Raw genomic sequence first — 18,938 nt, 5'->3', positions numbered from 1 at the left:
TAATATGTTGAAATGAAAGCTTATATATTATACAAGTTTTCATCCGCAAACAAATATCCAATCTTTCCAAAAGCAGTCTGCTCAAAATGCATTTTCTCTCTTAGGAACATAAAGAACCACCTACACACACATGTTGACTGTTGATATGAAATTCAAAGCTGATGATGTATTAAGATTTTAACTCAAAAATGTTTGTTTACACCAATTTTCAGTTAGATCCAGTTTAATAAGATATCCAAAACCCCTCATTTTTTTTTTATATCTAGTATGTCAACGAAATAAAAAAAGAAAAAGTAACTTTTTCTCATACAAGTCATACAAATACCAGCCCCACCTGAGTGTTTTAATGGGCAGTACAATAGCAATGTATTTAGTGATAGTGACTTAAATAGCAAACAAGTACTATTTTCAGACCATTTGGCAGAAGGAGTTTATTTTCAAAGTCTTGGCCAAAATATGTTTTTTTTTAAATATATACAATAGGGCTGCAACTAATAATTATTTTAGTATTTGAGTAGTCATCAACCACTCAAATGATTATTTCTATTGTACTTTTAGACTTTTTAAATCAATTTCACAATTAGTCAATATATTGTTTTAGCACGTAGTAGTACTTAAACATTCAAAACACAGACTGAAGTTCACATTTTCGAAGACGCTCCCTCGTTTTTAATCATTACCTTGGCGCTGCCGTCCCTGCGCTCTTTCCCTGTCATTGTGTCGGAATGAAGTTGAGGTCGAGTCGGGATCGAAAGCCTTGTAATTTCTTTTTCTTTTGTCGTCGTGCGGGTAATTTGCAGGACACTCCGTGATAGTAATTCAGCCATGATTGATTTTTGTGCCCGTCCCTCCTTCCCCTCTAAAGGTGTTGTCATCTCATGAGTAATTGTATGTTGGGGCACAGACACATTGACTGCTTGCTCGCGCTCTTAGACGACGGTTTACTTTAAGGCAGCTGATTCGAATCGACAAATAGTTACCTGCTCAGGCCTTATTGTACTCGGGGCTCCATAAAAGTTTACGGGATTGTTAAAGTTAAGAAAAGCAAATGATTCGGGGGAGTAAATAATTGAACATCTCATCAGCGGTCTTATGAAATTTTACCACAGAAGAATAGCGTATCTTCGTGCCACTATTTTATCCAGAACAAAAGGGTTTATAGGTTTATTTGAACTGAAAGTGGGGATCTTTTCTTGAGTTCCGGCAACTAAGCTGGTTTGGAAACATAAAGAGAGAGAGAGACAGAAATTACACAGGTTTAGCTAAATGCAGAAAATCAAATCGAACTCGGCCACTCGTTCAACTATATACCGTATTTTCCGGACTATAAGTTGCACCGGCCAAAAAATGCATAATCGAGAAGAAAAAAACATTTATAAGTATGAAATGTAGTTGCACGTGTGAAAATAACAAATAATATCACATCTAAGTTGCTCTGGATAATAGATATGTGCACCCCGGCCAAAACTATGAAAAAAGGTGCGACTTATAGTCCGGAATATACGGTATCAACTTGCTTCAAATACAAGTACGGCTTTGAGCACATAAAAAATAAATCAATTTTGTCGCTTCTGTTGAACAAAAATCAGGACAATTCTCTAACAAGATTACCACATTTGACACTTTAATAGTGTGAAATACTTGTTTGTACTTTTACAATTACTTGAATACCTTTACATGAGAAAAGATTGTAATATGATCATTTTACTTAAAGGCGGTATGGACGATTTTTCGTCGATTTGAGAACGCAGTTGGAAGTGCGCATGTGCACTCCCCCGTGTGGACTGATACAACACACACGTGTGTTTGTTTATTAGCGCAACGGAGCGCATCGCATCTCTCGTCTCCTGTAGATTTCTGTCCACTTCTGCGTCAGCTCGAACTGTCTTTCTCCGTCTTCATTTTGCCCCGTACACTGAGGGAACTATATTATGATAGATCCATGCGCTTAGGCACGCGGAAACGTGGGGACGAGCCTGACGCGGCTGCAGGTGAGCGGTAGGTGCGTTTTATGATTGATACATGGCAGGACTAATGATTTATCCACGCCACGAGGAAATATGATAAAAAATTTGCTGAAAAAAATCGTCCATACCACCTTTAAGTGATTTTTTCTCTCTTGTATCTGCAGTAAAATATTGTACTTTTCCCACTACGCCATGTACTGTATTCATGGATTTTTCTACATGGGCTGTTTTCAAAGGCTGATTGCATTATTCCCAATGCTTTCCACAATCAAGATTAAAAAATACTTCCATACAGCCCTATGCATACATCACATCAGCAAATGTCTGGTGAATAGAGATCAGCGTCATTATTATCATTAAAGCTTCTGTTCAGTCAGAAATAACAGGATGTGGTGAGCGGTCTTTGAACCGAACTGCACATGATGAAATTATTGCAATCACTGCGATAATGATCTTCCACTGCACTCGAGATGCCATTCATTATGTCTCCAGTACCGCTCAGAACATTAGATACGTGATGTGTGATGACGAGTCTTTCAGGCTTGCATGTTTAAATCACGTGAATGTCATACTTCTGTCTGAATAAACCTGCCAGTGAATTAGGCTTAGCGGTACTCGTCGCTGAATGAATTACTGGCAAATGTGTATTACAAGATTAGGCAACAAGAAAGTGAATTATGATGACGAGCGTATTAACCGTGCCTCCTCTGGAATTAACAGTTACTATAATTGAATGGAAAAGTAAAATCGGAAACAAGAGTACGGAGACCAAACCTACAAGGGCAGGACTTTGCGGCATGGTGGCAGAGTGGTTAGTGCGGGCATGTGTGGGAATGTTTGTGTGGATTGTGTCACTTGTTGGATACTTAGTAATTTATCTAAGAGATTCCACCTCTCAGGGGACTTAGCTGGTTAAATAAAGAATAAGGTAAGCCATTTTTAATTTCAAATTAGATGAAAGATGCAAGTTGCAACCTGAAAACCAACACATCTTGTAGTGTCCTGGTTGTAGCCTCTGCCTTTAACGACAGCTGCCATTTTGTACCGTCATTCACATCTGCAGGGTGGATACCAAACACAGTCATGTCAATGGGCACCAAACTGCCCTCTAGATATTATTGGTCCAAATTCTTGGACTAAAAACAAGCCTTGTGCTCCTAAAAATGAGCGAGGCATAGAGCTAGAAAAGAAAACTGGTATTTACATGTAAAACTGACACATTCTTAAAACCCCAGTAAAACAATTTGTTGACTAATAAACATTAAGTGAGTATATTACTTAACCCCACATACCTGTCCATTCTTGAGTGAATGTCTAACCATCTGGAGAACTATACCGGTAGTTAAAATAAGCATTTAAGTGGTATTGCAATAAGGTTATAAGGGCCTCTGTTTTCTTTAGACTATACGCATGGCAGAACTGGGATGGGGAAATATTTGGCTAACCACAGGACCCTCAAAGGGTTAAACCAATGAGAAAGTAAAATATTGTGGACAAACAACTGAAAACGTATGCAATTATGCTCTTCTATAGTCCAACACAGCCACTCAGTGTCTGTATAAAAGTGTGCTTGCAGGCAAGCAAATGTGAGTTCTGCTCTTTTTATTTTTCATTGTCTCATTATATCCTCCCCTAAACAGAGCCTCGTCAGATATCCAATCTTCCCATGTCCCCCCGTCCTCCTTTTATCTGCTTTCCTCATCTTCTTCCTGTCTGTGCATCTCGGCTACAATCTTGCATTTTAGCGACAGCCCACTCACACTACTGCAGGGGCTTGGCTTTGTTTGGCAACAGAGCTCCAATTTCCCTCTATAACGCTCTCAATCCTGCCATTATTTGACTCTGGATCACAAGTTTTTTTTGTGTGAATTCGGATATCTAAACAAAGGGAGATGGCGTTGATGGAGAAATGTGCAACGATGCACTAAGATAGAGACATTATCGGCATACAACACAATATAGGCTCTCTCAGAAGATGAACAGGAGGAAAAGGAAAAAGAACATTGCAATTCCAACCCTGGGAGGTTTAGTAATCTGTTGTGCAACCTGACAAAATGACAAACTTCACATATTCATCATTAACTTACCAAACAACAAACATATGCAGCTATGTTTGAAGGTACATTGAGATTCAAATGATAGATCTAGACCTGGTTTGTGTATAATCTATGCTTTATTATGTAATTAATGGACCATATATCAAAAAATGAATCTAGAGCCACATTTATTATCCCAAACAGTAGTAATAGATGTGTTATAACTATATGGGAGGTCCGTCCATTCATCTTATGCATCCAAACGTTACTCAAATCTGGTGCAGCTCATTGACATGTGACTGATCAGGTAGAGCCTTTTTCCATGGCTACAAGGTGAATGCGGTTCCTAGTTTGTTGTTGTTTCATCAATTATTTTCCCGCTCATTTATGATTTAGCGCCCCCTCAGGCGAGAGGGAATATTCTATTTTATTCTGGTTCTCTTCATTTGTGCTGAAGTGCGGTGAGGACAGGATCCCATAATGAAATGATGCGGCGCCAATTAAACCAGTTAACCGGATTAAGGCGTGAAAAGGCCCTTCGTTTCAATTCAGTTATACAAACGTAACGGTTATACATTTACACATTGTCCGTTCCAGTTGAGTTTTTGATTTCTATAAATTGAATGTAAACTGTAGGATTCTCAGCAGCTGTTTTGTTGCACAATTTAAACCAGGTTGAGCTGAGGTATAATTTACTTAGTGGATACAGGACAATTAAAGGTGCAATATGTAACTTTTCTAGTTTGACAATCACCTGACAAGACAGTTATATGTCTCTATGGCTACAAGCAAATTACACCTCCAATCCAAGTTAAAAGTCAGATCTGTTTTTTAAGAATATTTTTTAGCTGAAATCCATCTGAAAATTTGCATATACAATAGTTTTTACATGCAGTATACATGAGGGATACAGTATTAGAACACTCATATATTTACTGGACGCAGGATAAAGGTAAACTGACCTTTAGCCTGACTTTTACCATGTAGTCACCTCGCACCACACCAGCACAGATCGATGAACCACAACTCAAGTGCAACACACTTTAACAGATTTATCACACTGCTGCAACGGGTAATAAACCTGGAAGATTACTGAAATCTCAGTCTGGAGGAGCCTGGGATAAATTACCACTGGCACCATTTGGCTCTGTGGGACCGGGCTGCAGGGTGCGCGCTCGGCTTCCAACATTTGATCCAGCCTTGGCTTTATTTTTCAAAATATTTGTAGTTTCAAGATCAAAATAAATGTTTCAAAAATCGAAAATCAGTAATTGTGAACTAGAACCAGAAACACTTGGAAATGGTGGGTCTGTACTAAAGCTGGTAGATTTTCGCAATTGAACCAAAATCGCAATTTGAATGGCAAATCCTGTTTTATTCTGCTTAAAAAACGACATTTTCTGAAATACACCTTTTGTCTTTTCTATCAATTTTCCTACACGCATTTAAAATGTGAACTTTGAACACAATTTGATTATTAAATACAAATCGCAAATTTAATCGCAATGGGGATACGTTTACCAACTCATTCAGCGCTAGTCTTTACCAAGGCACCATCCCTATCTTGCAATGGTAAAAATAATACACAGTTGTTGTTAAGGGCTACATGCTTTATCTTTTGTGCCAGATTAAACTCATATTATGATGTATTTTGAAATAGTAATTAATACATGAAAACGTTACGGTTCATTTCTTCCCCCCTTTTCTTTGACACCATTAAAAAATAAATGAAAGTTAAATGTATCAAGTTCAAAACTAATAAGATTTTCAGATTTTTTAAATTATAATATTTTTTTAATATTATAAAAAAGTAATAACCCAACAGCATTCACACATCTGCCTTCTAGTTCCACCTGCCTTTTCACTTCCGACGCAACATCAAAATCGTGTCAAACTACAGCCAGTAAAATCCGCTCTGTCATTACAAAACTATCCGTCACAAAAAAACAATTCCTTGTCAGCCTGATAAAACCTGTAGCGTCCTGGGGGCTAAACACGATTAGCCCAATCTTTGACACAATCTCTGTCGCCCTCAGAAGTAAGCCTTGCCCGAGCCGCCAGCCTTATTCATCCTTTCAGCTGTCAAAATTTCACAGCGCCCTGATAAATGATAAATTTGCTCTACAATTTTGTCTGGTAATGGAAAAACAATGTACGGACAGGACTGAGGAGAAGAACAATGAATTATGTAGACTCGCTGACATGACTAAGTTCACCGTGACTTCATGCTGAGGAAAGAAAATAGATGGATAGATTAAATTGATATGAATTGCAGTTGTATCATTTCATTTTGTACTATTATATTGTAAATTGTGCTGCTTAAACTAGTGAAATATTTAGCTGATTTTTTGTGTGTTTTGGTTGGTCAGTTTTAGTGAAAGTTTATTATTTGACTTTGCTTGGTTGGACATGGGCCACAGACGTGACATAGAGTTTGTCATTGCCCGATTTGGAACCCGGTCTGATGAGGCACATCCTTCACTTTAAAATATATTTATTATGTGGTCTGTTGCTGTGGCCTCAATCAGTTTAAATATAGTCTTGTCACTATTTCACAGAGTTTAGCCTTGGAAAGAGAAACCAAAGTGATCTTTTAGCTTTAGCCATTTAGCCATTTAAATCTTAAGTCAGACTTTACTCAGCTCTGCTCAGTTTTCTAACGTTTATAAACAGTTCAATAATATAATTTATACAGATTTTGAGCACGCAATTATCAGGAAAACAGTGTATATTCCAACAACAATCTATCAGTTACTATAGAAACTACTATAGAAGCGATTTATAGAAACGATGAAAAAACGATGAAAAAAATTATCAAAAATGTACCAATGTACGTATTTCTACAACTGTTACCTAGCAACCATACTGTAAAACAAGAGCCAAATCAATTCATGACTAAATTATTTTTTGTAAGATAAATGTTTAAACTGTTGAAAAATAATGTTTCTTATTGATAAATTAGCATTTTTCTCTGCATGAAGTTTACACTGATGTTAGAGGGACTTTCTGTCATTTTCAACTTTTTTGTCTCAAACTGATAAATATTTACCACATGGACTGTCACAGTAAACAAAGTAATGATAATTATAAAAACATAAAAACTTGCCACATTGTTTTCTTTTTTGGAATGATTAAAATGTCTTTGTAGTTTGTGATTTTTGTTTTTCGTTATATTTATTTGCTGATCCATATACACTATACATTTTTTTTCTTGCAAAACAACTTTCTCCAGCTGAACTCAGACAAGACTGAAATAATCGTTTTTGGCCCACAGAAACAAAGAGAAAGTGTTAGCGGTCACCTCCAGAGTCTCGCTCTAAAACCTACAAACCAAATTAGAAATCTGGGGGTAATAATGGACTCAGACTTGAACTTTAATAGCCACGTCAAATCAATAACATCAGCAGCTTTTTACCATCTAAAAAACATTGCCAAAATCAAAAATATAGTGTCAAAACCAGATTTAGAGAGACTTATCCATGCGTTTGTCTCCAGTAGATTAGACTACTGTAACGGCCTGCTCACTGGTCTCTCCAAACGAGCTGTAAAACAGCTGCAGTACATCCAGAACGCTGCTGCTCGGGTCCTGACTAGAACCAGGAAGTATGATCACATTAGTCCTGTTCTCAGGTCTCTGCACTGGCTCCCTGTGGCTCAGAGAATAGACTTTAAAGCAGCTCTGCTTGTGTACAAGTCTCTCCATGGCCTAGCACCAAAGTACATCTTGGATATGTTAGTGCCATATGAACCATCTCGGACTCTGAGGACCTCAGGGACCGGCCTCTTGCTGGTGCCCAGAGTCAGGACAAAACATGGGGAATCTGCGTTTCAGTTTTATGCAGCTAAAACCTGGAACAGTCTTCCTGAAGATGTGAGACAGGCTTCTACTCTGACAATGTTCAAATCTAAGCTAAAAACAGTTTTGTTTAGCTGCGCATATGACTGAAAGGATTTTTTCTTTGCACTCCTCTCTTTTGTTTGTGATTTTATTAGTTTAGAAAATCAGTTGGATTGATAATTTTTAATTTAGTTAATTTTATTGTATTTCTGTTTCTGTAATTTCTTTGTGATTTGAATGCATTTTTCCTGCTGTGAAGCACTTTGAATTGCCTTGTGTATGAAATGTGCTCTACAAATAAACTTGCCTTGCCTTGCCTTGCCTATTCTTCCCATATTTTAGTTACCTATACTTTGTTTTTTTTTTAATCCTACCTGTGACTTGTCCTTCATGGCCTTTGCACCTTTGCCATTAAACTCTCGTTACATGGACTGGACAAAGCTGAGAACTGTTCAACACTGACAGCTACACGGCCAGAGCAGAAGAGAAAGTGACTGAAAAACAGCTGAATGGGAACTAGATTGTGTCTGTAGTTGAAGCCACCTAATACTTGGCAGAAAAGGCAGGCGTCTGTGTGTGATTGCCTTTGAGTGAGACAAAATGACGGCGAGCAGATGGAGGAGAGAAGAGAGAGAAATCAGAGTGAAGGCTTAAAGATGGATGAAGCGCTCGCAGACGTGCAGGGGTGGAGAGATGAAAGGCAGGTGTAGATGGAAAAGAAGGTGGGAGGTGGTTTTCCTGTCCAGCAGACAGACAGATAGTGTAAGCTGTGGAGCAAGGAATTCTGGGATTTTTGCACCGGGAAGATTTAACATTGTTATGTAAAATAACTGCTATTTGTAAAAAGTATAGGCTACATGTCAAATGAATTCTCAAAAATATTTTTTTTTATTGCAAAAGATTACACTTTTTTTTTAGATTTCCATTATGAAAGATATAATAATAATAATAGAAAAGCTAGATATTTAAAAAAAAAAGTTCCACTAAGCATTGAAGTAAGGAATTCTTGGATTTGTTGGCTGGGACGGATTACAAATGCTGTGTAATTAAATGATCAATGTAAAAAAATAAAATGCACTATTCAATGCCATCAGATTTAATTTGTCTTTAAATATCACACACTATTCAATGGAAAAAGAGCCATTAGATTTTAAATTGCTGCGGTGTTTAGGTCAGCTTTTATATCTTAATTTACTTTAGTACAAAAACCTAGAATTTAGTGTGGGAGACAAAAATCAAAGTATGTCATTAACCTTAAGGATACAAAAGCAGTTGCACTGTCCAATTCAGAGCAAACACTTAACATTTGTAAAAAAAGAACATTTGTGTGTTTGCTCTGAAGGCACCTTAGTATCTGTATCCATAAGGTTTGAATTTCTGCATAGATTGCATTCATAAAAAGAGGAATTCTTGAAATAGAATGCCTTTTGAATTAGACAAGAGGCAGAAGAGTTCAGGAAAAAAGTAAAGTTGAAGCCAAAAGTTGGCTAAAAATGTAGCAGTAGATGAAAATATGTGGGTGGTTGGTATCCTGTCCGGAGGCAGTGGCAGCTAACTCACTTCGACAAGCTTTGGAGCAAAGATTTTTGAGATTTCTGGACAGGGCACGTCATGTATCAAAACCATCAGCCTCTCGTGGTGTCAGCTAGCGCCAGGAGGCGTCACCATTTAGGCTGCAATTTTACACAATTTTTCCGTAACTGGGCCCAGGCAGTGAGGGAACCCCACTGTGTCAAGTCTTGCAAACTAAAGCAAAGACAACCGGTGAAACAAGCCACTGCCAGCCTGCCAGACACTGAACGGTTGCCATGAAAGGGGACAAAACTGTGAGACATTGTTTTGGCTGCGAGAGAGAGCGAGAGATACAGTAGAAAGTGTCACTTGGGAGTAAAAAAGCATGAGAGAGTATATGATTGCTCAAAATGAGTTGGTTAATTTAGATTGAGGTGCGCAATGGGAGCCAAAAATCCAGCAGGGCCACTTTGTCTATCGTAATTTAATTAGAGAGAAAAGAACCAAGTTAACTATGATGACAATTAAGAAGGTGCTGCTGAGTTGTGAAGAAAAACATTAGGTATTATTATGTTTTACATAGCACTTTGATGGGGAAAAGGCTTTTTCGGCTGTGGAGGATTTTTTTTGTGAGTAATACCCTATCTAGATAATAGAGCGTAGTGGTCTTTGCCCAAACAAAATGTGTCTGTGATAGTCAATACACAAATATCGGCCAACAGTTAAATCAGTCACACATTATTCACAAACTTAACCATGCAACTAACCCTTTCACATTTTAAAAGACAAAATAATATGTGGAAATCACTTTTAATCACAAATTGCCATACACTGGCAACATGATGCCAATAGATTGATGGATGCCGTTTCCAAGAGTCATTGTCAATCTGCGGCTCTATTCTGAAAACTCTGATATTCATCCCAGTCTGAGCTGCATAAGCCCTGCCCACTGGGCGGAGCCTCCTGATGATAGCCTGTTCTTGAAGTATGAAAGCTACAAAAACAAAGCATTAGATTCCCACATCGGCTGTATACGGTAAGAACAGGAAGCTTTAGCTGGCGGTTGTATTGAAACGTCTGCATATAAAGATCTCCGTTTGCTCTCTTTATTGGCAAGGTCATCCATTCTGAAGTCACCGTAAGAAATTGAACATCAAATTGAGAAACTGTAGAGATTTTTCTCATTAGTTGGACAATTAGCTTGTGGTGTATTCATTACTGCGCCACTGTCACCTCATTAATCACCCCCGAACAATGGAGGAGCTGTACCTGCGACTATATGCCATTAGCATCCAGCGCAGGCTTCCTATTTCCCTCCGTCACAAACTAGTCCATTATGGGACAAGTCCAAAAAGGTAAAGGTTTTTCTCTCTCTCTCTCTCAGAAAAAAATATATTTGAAACAGACATAACAATTTCCAACAATGTCCTTTTATTGTTAATGTAACTCTTTCTCTCACAGTATGATTTTGATCATAAGGAGTAATAGTGAAATGTGCTACAGTGAAAAACCTTTTTAACGTTTGAATCAGTTGGAGTAACTTTTCTGAAACAGGCCTTATAGAGGAAAAGGCCTGGTTGAAACAGCTCTGATGGTTTCTCCCTGCCCTCCACTAACCTTCCTGTGCGTCCCTGTAGTTGCACATGCAATCATCAGCTCTCCCCATGCGGCCTCTTGTCCGGACCAGAGTGTATTTGGCTGCACTCTCAAACCCTGCTCACATCAAAGCGCCAGGCAAAGGGAGTGCTGTTCAGCACTGATTAACCTGCTGGCACGCTGCAGACAAACTCCTTTAGCTCCACCAGCAGCTCCCTTAGAGCCCGATCTGCACTCCACTCCCAGCTGGCTGCAAACCCAGTGCTGGCCTTTTCTGTGTTGTGATCAGAAAGTGCAGAAGAATGTTCAGAGGGGTTTGATCCAAGGATTCCGTCATGTCAAAAGCAAAATACTTTTTTTTTACATGGAAAATTTAACACTGAGGAGAGTATTGCAAGTATTAATATAACCACTTTTTTAATGGACCCGAAAGAAACTTGATTGAATGAGTTAGTGAGTGATTAAACCACTGTACAACTTCTACTACTACACTTAGCACTGCACAATATATCGCAAACATATTGCCATCGCAATAATTAATATTGTAACAGACTACGGTAAATACGTACTCTAAATGTATATTTATTTATTCTTAACACATTTGACACAAATCGCAACAATATAGTTATTCTTAAAATTTATACCGGATATTGCAAAAATAATAATATTTTGCGCAACCTTATTACTACTACTAGCATTACTACTACTACTACTACTACTACTACTACTACTACTACTACTACTACTACTACTACTACTACCACGTGAACATTTACTACCTATACTACACCTGCTACTATATTACATATATATTGTAATACTGTATTATTGTATTACCAGTGAGCACCTGAATCTTTCTTTTATTTTGGGAACAGTAAATAAACTGGAAATACATTTACTGTTACTGTAGTTTGCTCAAAAAGGCGCAGGACTAAATGTCAAATGAAGCATATTAATCTTGTGTGTTCAAAGTAACCTTGGGTAACAATAGCACCATATTCAAATGTCCTTCCACACGTGCACACAAACAATTACAAACCACCTTCTCACTTGGGATTCAAATGACATACGGCTGCCATTTACAAATCTTTACAAGCTTCATCTCTTCTTTGTCAAGTATTTCAAGTCATCTAAAGCTCACTGGCTTTTCATTTCAAATACCTCTGTGATTGTCAGAAGAAATATTGCACCCTGGCTCACAACACAACAACCCAAATCCCATAATTGCTACAGTAATACCGAGAACGCAGGGAGGATATCCCGCAAAGATGTTCTATTATCCGTAATTCCAGTTTACCTGTAATTTCGAGGTCTCTGTGGATTAGGGTAGCTGGGGTTGTTATAGCAATAGGGCCCCAAAAGACCTCCCATCATGTGAGTAATGACCTCATTTCTATGCATTGTCCTCTTCGAAACTATGCCACTCGGGGACACCTCAACTCCTCTCAATAGGTTTGTGCTGTTCTAAATTGCCTCGTTCCGTTCTGAGCTACAGGCGGCAGGCTTCTTTTATTCCAAATCCCAAACTCCTGAGGATCATCGCTCAAACCTGAAATGTGAAAAGCAGGTGGTGTCCAGGAGGAAAATAGTGCTCGTAAAGACGCAGTTAACACATGTTTTCAATGTGTAATTTTGCTTTGTTTATGATGCAATGTTTAATTTGTTGTAGAGATGTGGGACATGTTTCACAAAGCAGGTTCAAACCTTTTTAAGGTTGCTACAATGAATGCAATCCAGAGTTTTCAGGCAGAAGCACAATCTATATTTAACAAAAATGTATCCTACAATAGCTATGTTTACATGCACCCCAAAAATCTGATCATAATCTGATTTCTGGATCTATCAGTTTGACACGTCATGTTACATGTTACATCTGATGTGAATAATCTGATTTCTTATTGGATAATTGAGAACCAAACCATCAGATTATGACAAACAAATTGTTTTGTTGCGGCCAATGTTTTTGTAATTAAGAATAAAGCAGGATTACAATTCTTACAACAGCCTTTGATTTGTTTACCTTGTATCTGGGGACACAGATAGGTTATGTTTTTGAAATTTTAAATCAAAATCTTACATACGGTTCCTTTAAAGATTGGAGGAGTTATTTTTGCCAAATACAAAAGTATTCTCTTAAGTTCCACTTATTTACTGACTTTGTGTTTTGAATGATCCAATTATTCTCATCTGATCTAATAATAGGCTTATCTATGTATTCAAGTTATAGTTTCTGGCCATGTAAATGTTGTCAGTGAGGGGATAGATAGCATTACTGATCAAGTGAAAAATCAAATGTAGTGATTCGCTGTGTTCCAGCGGCCCGGCCAAGGAAACGACAGCTGTTTTGTTTGACTTATAGTTGAAATCATCCGAGACAATAACAATTATATGTCTCGGGTTGAAAACCACAGCACGTAAAAAAACATTTATGTTGGCCCATCGAGACTAAACTCAGGGTTTAAACCAGGCTAGCAGTTGCCATGGTGACAGAATAGGCTTTAACTTACATTGAGTTTGCACTAAACCTGCTTCTTGAAACAAGGCATTGTTTTATTGCAGTGATGTGTTTTGAGTGTTTTTCTCATACTAACATTTTCTTCCAGGTTGTGTCTGTAAAGATGTATTTCTATTATCCATGCAGTATGATATAAATATGAATTAAATGACACTTAAAGCTACCATAACTCTTCATAAAGCTGTTATAAATCATCATAAACTACGATAAACTTGATCATAAACCAATGTATAAATGTGTGATGTGTGCTGCTGTTGCCATGTCCTCTCAAGCTGTTTGTCAAACTCTCAAACTTTAAAGGCAACAGCGACATTGAGCGCTATCAAATGGCAAATAAGAAAATCCCGTTCAAATATACCCGGCCAGTAGAAGATTGGCTTCAGGAGAAAGGTAAATCTCTGTCGACCTTCCTTCAAGAATGTTCCTTTTGTTTTTTATTTTATCTGTCATTCCATCGGCTTGTTCCCCCCTTCTCAACCTTTTTGGAGAATGAAGCCATTAAACCTTAAACAAAACCAGTACAGCACCAAACCAGTGCTTTCCTTTCTCTTATTTTATACTTTTTGACTTCCCATGCCCTCTTGTCATCATCATCTTTTTAAAAAATGTCTTTAACCATGGTGTCCAGTTAAAGGGACTGGGTAAAGGACACACCATTGTCAAAAAAAAAAAAAAAATGACACATTTTTGGGTTCAAGCCAACTTTAAAAAATAAAATTAAATATGTTTAAAAAATGTATTAAATAAAAATTGCATTACCAATGAAAAAAAACATTTTAAAAACACATTTTTGTCAATTGAAAAATGAGCCTGGTGTTGCCTTTATGATTTTGTCAAAACTAAGTCGCATTGCAAGCAAACAAGGCAGTCGTGGACCATTTTTATTCATTTCTGTAGAATAAGTGTAAACATTTACTAGTGTTAATGGAATACTAATGTTATCCATGGGGTTCAGAGTAATGACAACATGAAAAAGTTGCAATAGGAATTAACAATAAAAAAAATGAAATCTATGAATAGGTTAACTCAAAGACACTCAAATTCAGGTTTACAGTCGGCTGTCCACCTTCATCTTAAAGCCACAAACCACTAATTTCAAAACCGTGAGGTACAGATTTTAAGTCTGGAGAAGGGTAAATTATCATTTCTCAGGCCAGTACCACCAGATTGAAAATTACTTCTGCATTGGAGTCAAAACATCTTGATTTTCTCCCATGGACCAGTCGTCGACTCATGACCGAGTTTAATTTATTTAATAAAGCAATTCTATGTTTTATTGTTTTAGTTGAAATGTGGCTCTGAAATAATGAGCCCTGCATTTTTAGAAATGCAAAAACACAACACAAGTTTATTTTGTTAACCCAGGATTAACAAACCAGAAACTTTTGTCAACCTTTGACAACCAAATGACAGCAAATTGACTATTAGACGGACGTCATCCGTGTTGTAAAAGTAGTCGGTTTGTTGTGAAGGAAATTGGCTTTTTTTAACTCAAACCAATCAGCGCGTTTCTACCTGTGAAAACTTTCTAAACAGCAGGTGTGTCTCCTGCCGGCACTTCACCCAGAGCATGTCACATATGTTCGAGCCGTGTTTACCGATGGAAAGATAATTGGGATTTTTTTTGACAGCTACAACTCGACTGCCAAAGTCGCTCAATCAATGCGACCGGATTAACAAGTCAACACCTCGCTCAATTTACAGCCCACAAAAGTTTGACTTAATATCAGCATAAACTTCACATAAAGCTGACTGCGCTGAAATGTCTTATTAACCTGATTATAAAGTCCCTTTAACAACCGCTTAAACCGTCTGGTCTCCAAATGCATGCCAAATCCACACGCTTCATTTCTTGCTTCTGTGTGAAATGCCCCTGTCACTCCCTGTCTTCTATTACCAACACACGCTTGCAATATAATATGTCGGCAAATTATACAAGCCAGATTTCAATTAAGATTCCATATTGTGAAAGTTTGGTGTGTTTCATAATTAATGCATGAGCTCAATGTTTTGACAGTGATAGTTAGACGCCACTAATGACACGTACAGTGAGCGTGTTCGGCGCACGCTTTATCGTACATGTCACGGTTAGTATACATATTTATTAATCACTCAGGCACACTGGTCCACTGTTTTGTGTCCAGAGAATATTAAGTGTTCCGGCTCATTTTTCTACGTTTCCGAGCACCCGCATGCGTATTGTCCCGTGTCATAGAGCTGTTATTTATGCACAGTGTTCTCCAGAGTTAACAAGTTCCATAATGCATTCTCCGGTATCACTTCTTGTACCTGCACTTGTATCATTTATAATAGAGTGGGGAGAGGAGCAAATGAAAAAATACCTCAGCTTTTATTTTGTTTTGTTATTTTCTCATTGTTTTCCAACCACATGCATAAATAATAACCCAGTAAAGCAATTTATAAAGTGTTGATAAATGGAGTAGGATTTGTAAATGAATATAGCTTCTACAGTATGCATAATCCAGTTAGCATTCCAAAGCATTTGCACAAACATTTTGTCACTGGTCTTGTGTGTGTGTGTATATATATATATATATATATATATATATATATATATATTGGTCACACAGATGGTCTTCATTTTTATTTTTTTTAGAGCCTAAAGAAATGGAAATTTAACCAAAATGTATCAATACTTGTGATTGTTTTGTGCATAACAAAGCATATTTTCCGGCTGGCCTTCCATATTTGTCTAAGTCTAGAAAAATAATTGTTCAAGTTTAGATTCCACTAGCAAAAAGCAAGTGTACTGGAAGTAATAGTTCATATTAACAGTCTTTGCATGCATTTTCACGGACAAGATTACAGCTTACAAATGTGATAATGAGAGCAATTGAAGAAAACACTTCAAATGTTGGCATAGAAATAAGGCACTGGAAATGCAAAGATGTATTTCATTAAATAAAGAGATAAAATAGTATGTGAACATAAAAGGGCTAACACTTGGTCTCTGGCTAAAGAAACAGAGTAAAAGAAGTATAAATGCTGAATTCAATTTAGTTTTGAAAAGCCCAATATCAATAACACTCACTTAATAGGGCTTTTCAGATATTGTTGACTAGTTCCGGGGAAAAACAATTATGGAATGAAATAATAAAACACATAAACTACACTATATTAAATTAGAAATGCATATAAAACATGAAAAACCAAAAGATTTGCCCACGGCTTAACATGATTAGGAATTTCATTTTCAATTTAAGAGTCATTTAAGGGAGCCATTATTACTTCAATGACCAGTGACTAAAAAATGGAATAAGATTTGGGATGATAATTGTTGGAATACTGTAGACAAAAATCTAAATAAACATAAATATGTGTACTCCAAGTTGACATTGTTACGTTTTTAAAAAGATCTATCCATTCTTCTACATTAGGCCGACAGCTGACAATCTTCAACACCCAGGCCACCATTTCCATCGGGGGCAACGACAGGAAGCGGCCCTACCAGGGTCAGCTCTCAGGCCTCTACTACAACGGCCTTAAGGTCCTCAACATGGCCGCCGAGGGACACGTTAACATCAAGGTGAACGGGAGCGTGCGCTTGGTGGGGGACGTGCCGACGAGCAGGGGAGGGGCGAGAACCACCACCTCAGTGCCCCCCGAAATGTCCACCACCTTCATCGAGACGACAACCACGCTGTCCACGACGACCACGAGGAAACAGCGCTCTCCTCCCACTATTCAGGTAAGTAGAAATATCAGATGCTTGAAATTAACTTTATGTTGTCATAATGCGACTTTCATTTCGGCTTCTAACACATTGAGTCTCTCGTGCCACTTGAATTGTATGCATAGTTGTCTTAGTTCTGTCTTGTAAGCCAGTTTCAGCCAGTTTAATACATTGAGATATTGCCAGATGTGCCTCAGTTAAAAAATTCATACATGGATTTAATTGAGTCCTGACCAAATCTCTGATCCAAACAGTCATCAATACCAAATCTAAGGAACCAGACACAGCATGGACACATTTTTACATCAGTTTATATAACCACTGTTTTCCTCTAAAATGGTAATACTTTAGTAGGTGATGTACCATAGTGTGCCGTGACTTTAAAAAAAAAGTTAAAAAGCAACATAGAATCAACTAACTTTGTAACTTAAAGAGAGAAGGAAGTGACACAGTGGCCAGTAAGGAAAAAAGTAAATGTAAAGCCCTGTTGTTGTTTTTCCTTGATGCCCTCAAACTTTTGCGTGCACGTACATCATGTGACATAAATAGTTAGGGTTTGGAGAGCATTCACTAAAGATCACGCACCTGTTTCTCTGCTGCAGCGACGCTCTGCTCCTCCCTCTGTGTCGGCTCGTTATCGGCTCATGTTTCTCTAAATCTCATTCATAACTCACTTTGCATTGATCTTACTGTACATGGTTAAATGGAAATGGAGGAGTGGAGGAGGCGGGATCACGTGTGCAGATCTCCAGGTGTGATCCGTAAGGAGGAAATGTGTCTGGAGTGTGCACGAAGGGGTTTACAAATTGAAAATTTGTCTATGTTCGTGAAGTTTGGTTTTGTCACTGCGTTCTGTCAGAGTCAGAGTTTCATGTACTGTTTTGTAAATCAGACCTGTAATGGCAAAAATGAGGCAAGGAAGCGAGTTGCTTTGTCTCAATGTTAAGGTGATTTAATCAGGCGTTTCTCTCTCTCTTGTACATTACATGATCAGAATCCTTTCCCCAAGTCCCAGGTCCTCCTTATTTATACACATTAGTCACATGACCCAACACACACGGAAAGTTCACCACTCAGGTACAAAGGGACAAAGGAACAGGGGTTTAAAGAAGGAGACAGTAGATAACATTTGCATTAATTCAATTCACAGGTCTTGCTGTCTTGAACTTGAACTGGCCCTGGGACTTCCTAGTCACTCCAGGACGTCCAGACATGTAAATTTCCAGGCAAAAAGGAGTTGTGTCAGGCTGACTTTGTGTGTTAGAACTAAATCAAATTCAAATAGAATTGAAAATTTAAAAGCAAAGGGCCAGATTATATTTTTCCACAACAGACCCGTGGCCTGTATACACATTTCTAACTGTTGAACATGTACATGGTATATTATTGTAGATTCAGTTCCCTCTCTCCAAACACAAATCTGCAAAAAAGTTCAACGCATAGATGGATATTTGTGCAATTGAGAAAATGCAAAACAAGCTAGTATGCGAGACCAAAATGCCTTTCGTTGACTACAAACCTAAACCATAGACCACATGAAAAGATACTTCTCTTTTGTGTCAGATCACTGCATATTTATCTGTACTGACACTTTGGTGGCAGACTGTCGGCTAAGCTGCCTTTTTCCCCGCCAGATCAGTCAAGGTCACCCTTCTTTATTCCTCATTCAAAGGCAGACTAGAGCGCCGCTTTTCACCTGCGTGTACAAAACATACCACTTCTTTATCTGTCACACTCACAACTTCGTGTTTTGGGGGATTTTTTTGTTCAAACTGTCCAA

General features: G+C 37.9%; 1 protein-coding gene across 12 annotated transcripts in view; it reads left to right on the top strand.

The window, feature by feature from the left end:
- nrxn3b (neurexin 3b) overlaps positions 1–18,938 on the top strand; it is a 449,304-nt gene that overhangs the window by 390,917 nt on the left and 39,449 nt on the right. For 8 of the 12 annotated variants that reach the window (XM_072444640.1, XM_072444588.1, XM_072444579.1 and 5 more), the window contains 2 exons: positions 13,765–13,854; positions 16,863–17,173. In XM_072444640.1, coding sequence (XP_072300741.1) covers positions 13,765–13,854; positions 16,863–17,173 — 401 coding nt within the window. The remainder of the gene's footprint in view (positions 1–13,764; positions 13,855–16,862; positions 17,174–18,938) is intronic. The other 4 variants (XM_072444649.1, XM_072444613.1, XM_072444604.1 and 1 more) reach the window with 1 other exon arrangement.

This window comes from Eucyclogobius newberryi, unplaced genomic scaffold (assembly GCF_026437365.1).
Source record: "Eucyclogobius newberryi isolate DKJ021-1_F unplaced genomic scaffold, fEucNew1.0.hap1 SCAF_1, whole genome shotgun sequence".
Taxonomy (NCBI): Eukaryota; Metazoa; Chordata; class Actinopteri; order Gobiiformes; family Gobiidae; genus Eucyclogobius; species Eucyclogobius newberryi.
Note: the sequence above shows the minus strand (reverse complement) of the source record. Positions and strands in the feature narration are given on the sequence as shown.